This window comes from Trachymyrmex septentrionalis, unplaced genomic scaffold, assembly GCF_001594115.1.
Source record: "Trachymyrmex septentrionalis isolate Tsep2-gDNA-1 unplaced genomic scaffold, Tsep1.0 scaffold53, whole genome shotgun sequence".
NCBI classification, from domain to species: Eukaryota; Metazoa; Arthropoda; class Insecta; order Hymenoptera; family Formicidae; genus Trachymyrmex; species Trachymyrmex septentrionalis.
This window is the reverse complement of record NW_017305705.1, coordinates 178829-183059: the sequence shown is the minus strand read 5'-3', so window position 1 is coordinate 183059 and position 4231 is coordinate 178829. Positions and strand designations below refer to the sequence as shown.

Below are 4231 nucleotides of genomic sequence, written 5' to 3'. Positions count from 1 at the left end.
TCGTCGAGGTGGAAACTTCATCTCATCAACACAAGAGACTAATTAAACGGCACTTATAGTTCACTTGCCGCATGAATTTGCATTTTACTTAGCTTACACTTTCTTTCGTTGTTTAATTTGTAATAATATTTTGTCGAAGATTAGATGTAAAAAAAGAAGATAAATTTTTTTTTAATCTCGCAATGAGAAAAGATCGATCGCGGGTTATTTGCGGAAAATATTACGATGGCACAATTCGGTTATTTAGTGGGGCAAGCAGGAACGAAGGTCTATATCAGATCCGGTATGTATCGCGTATCGATTTAATAATAAATGCTAAGATCAACCTTAAGCGGGACACATTGCTATTGTTATTCAAACCATCATTTATCACGCGTCTCTTGCATTATCTCAGCCTATTAATGCGTTTCTATCGCGATATTACACAATACGACGAAAGATGATATTGACACGCTAATTTCGCATTGGGGACTGATTGTTGCATACGTACAAACGTATAGATGGCCGTATGCACACAGTACTGACTCTATTGTCAGCTAAAATTCCGATATGTCCTTTGAATTTCAGCAATCTCGGCCTTTGATTACAGATACATTAATATGAATGTTATCACAATCAATTATTATGGGGTTGGTGTGTACATACCATAAGGCGCATATAAAAAGTGTGAAACTATTTGTTTATTAATATTTATACAAAAAGTTTGCACGAATCAAGATATTTCTTTTTACATAAGTATCAACAAATTTTCCGGATTTTTTTTTCAATCATTTATGACTTTATGAAAGCTACATGAAACTATCACTATTAATATATCAATACTTTAGCACATCTCATCAAAAAATTATCAAATAATTGCTAAAATTTAACGAGAATGCAACTATTTTTATATCAAATTAAGATTTATTTTCATGGTGTAACTCTTTCCTCGAATAATTAAAACTGCCCGAGATAAACTTAATTAATCTCACTTAAATTAACCAAATTAGTTATCCCATAAGGCATAGCATACCTCCATTTATTCACATTATAAAATTAATAGAAAAATTTTCGTTTTATATTTCCATTTTGTTGTATAGACTTATCATAATATAATAATAATTAAGGAAAAATCAATTTTGATAATGTTTGCCACAAAGATTTGTTATATTTAGAGCGAATAATTGTCTATACGATATGTATTTCTCTGAAAATCATTCAAAACGGAATTCTTTTCCGTCACTTTTGAATTAAACCCTCGAGATTCGGTCATTAGGATTAGATTACGAAACGGATTAGAAATCTCGAACTTCATTCTCGTCATTGTAACACGTAAATGCAGCATTAAAGTTTGCGAACTGACGGTTCTTATTGGCTAAAGTTTATCTACCGTTATATCCATGTAAGAAAAGACCCGATATTAGAAATTCCTTATTTAACAATTACTTCATAAATACTTTATTTTAAACAATTCGCTGCGAAGTTACATTATCACTAAATTATTAGAATAATTATCATTTAATTACATATTTACAATCTTATATTTTCATTTAAATTCTACTTTGTATATCAATATACGTTTGATTTTCAAAAATCTTTTTATCAAAGTATATATTTTATATCTAAGACAAACTATTTTTTGTATTGCATAGTTTAATTAGCAATGTTTCATAATGATGTCAGAATGGTAATCGACCAAACATATTTAGCGTATTTAAATTATCCCCGGAAATTACAACTAAATGATACATGCGAATGAAACGTTCGCGCCACGTGGTCGACTGAATCATTCTGAGCGAACAAATATCCCATGCTAACGCAGACATTGTTGTCTTCCCAATTCTGATGGGAAAAATTATCATACAATCATTTCTTATGTCGATGTTATCCTCTACGACGATTAATGTAGGATCTCCATAGGATCCGTAGGGAATGTGTAACAAATGCCTCGCATTTAATTTCAGGGAAAAAGTTCTTCCCGATAACGTTTATCGGCTCGATCTTCTGGATCGCGGCGTACTCGTACCTGATGGTCTGGTGGGCGAATGTCGCCGGTGACACAGTGGCCATACCACCGGAAGTGATGGGCCTGACGTTCCTCGCAGCTGGCACCAGCATACCGGACCTCATCACAAGCGTCATCGTGGCGCGAAAGGGATACGGTGACATGGCCGTGTCGAGTTCCGTCGGCAGTAACATCTTCGACGTGACCGTTGGGTGAGCATCCAAATCTCTACTGAAATTTCCGCATCACAACGTAACGTTGTCATCGCACAGATCTGTATTACATTTTGTTCCAAAATATTTTAGAAAATTTAATTTGATTTTATTGATCACTTCAGTCATACTTTAAACTTATTTAGTTTTATATACGGGTTGTTCCAAAATTCGTGACTTAAAATAGCAAGAAAGTTCTCAAAAAATTAAATAAAAAAGTTATTTGTAAATTTTTATTTTAAGTAATAATTTTTTAGATATAATAATTATAAACTATTATTTAAAATAAAAATGTACAAATAACTTTTTTATTAACTTTTCAAAAGCTGTCTCTTTTGCTGTAGCAAATTTTGAGACACCCTGTATATTATTATTTAATATCTAATGAAATTTTTATATTGACTATTTCGTATTAATAATATTTTATGAATATTTATGTGTCATACTTTCTGTTTTATTTTACATGTATTATTGTTTAAATGTTACAACCTCTTTGTAGTAAAATATGTTTTGATTAGTTACAAAATTGATTTACAAAAACATAAAGTTTTATCTCACAGGAGAAGCTTATCGTTAAACTAAAATATTTTTGAAAATGTAATCAAAATGAAAACAGGAAATGATATTTCATTAATATGGTGGAATAAAATTTTACAAAAACAATAAAAATACTCATAAAAATACACAATTGGCAAAAGGTTATATTATTATATTTTCATTTTAGAGATATCGCGACAACACATGTACTTCTTATTGATTCCGTATGTAAATAGATTTATGATATATTTCTCGATATATCATATTATACGACATATATATACAAAACTGCTAGATTTGAAATGGATAAGAAAGAGGATACTGGGAAGCAAGGATATGAAACGTCATATTGATTTTCCGATAGAATTACAACTTTGAAGAAAAAGTAAGAAAAGTTTAGTAGAATGTAGATTAGTATTCATAAATTGAATGATGTAATTGAAAGTGCAAGGAAAATGCAAGAATGTGCATACATTCTCGACACGTTTTATATTAACATTTGTTCAGAGAGAAAATTATAACTAAGTGAATAGCACGAATAACAAATTAAAAAGAAACTTTAATTTATTCTAAACTTTAATATTATTCTGATATTGCAATTAAAACGTGAACGCTACGATTTTATTCATGTGCGAGTTCAATATTTGATTAGTCTCAGTAAAAACAATAATTTGCAATTTTTTTGTTGGACAAGTATTATAACTATAATAATATTACCTTGTGTAGTCTTCAAATATAACTAATTCTATAATATTAAACGATTATGATTAGGTGCGAGGAGATAATAATATTAATGTTGCACATAAAGATTTTTTCAAAACTTTCTTATGCCTTGAAAGAGCAAAACAATATAAGATATCAAAATAGTGTGTCGCAACTAAGAAATATTATATAATACACTCCTGAAAGCATTCATAGCTTTCCCTGTTTTTGAGCTTGAAACTCATTTGCGTTGTACTATATTGAAGGATCGATTAACAAAAAGGGCCAAAGAGGTCGGGAAGCCTATTCAGGAAGGGATATCAATCTCAAATTTCAGTAACGTTAATCATTCGAGCGAAAAGAGAAAAATAGCGTGCTGGAATAACATTTAACACGGCCAAAAAAAAATTGGTTGGCTTGCACTGCAAATATCTAGATTTTCAATTTATTAACAGTAAAGGATATTTTGTTTTTTTTTTATTTTTTAACTTTGACGTTGTTTAAACTAAAAAAGATTGTTAATTAAATACTCAAATTAATTCTGCCAATTCCCATTTACTTTCGCTTCCGTTCACAATACATGAGAAGCATTTATTGTAATATTGTAATATTCTGCTTACATTGACTAGTGGAAGAAACGATGCTATTGTTATTCATATTGTGCATACAGGAATGTATACGCAGCCAATAGTTGGCACAGTTTATCGATGTTGTACTGAATACAATAGTATTTAGCTTTCCTTAGAATACGCAGTTGCTCTGAAGATCTCTCTGATTTGAATCATTAGATATATAT

General features: G+C 30.3%; 1 protein-coding gene across 3 annotated transcripts in view; it reads left to right on the top strand.

Moving 5' to 3' along the window:
- LOC108752004 (sodium/potassium/calcium exchanger Nckx30C) overlaps window positions 1–4231 on the top strand; it is a 61458-nt gene that overhangs the window by 53723 nt on the left and 3504 nt on the right. For all 3 annotated transcript variants that reach the window (XM_018492544.1, XM_018492545.1, XM_018492543.1), the window contains exon 6: window positions 1944–2196. In XM_018492544.1, the coding sequence (XP_018348046.1) occupies window positions 1944–2196 (253 nt within the window). The remainder of the gene's footprint in view (window positions 1–1943; window positions 2197–4231) is intronic.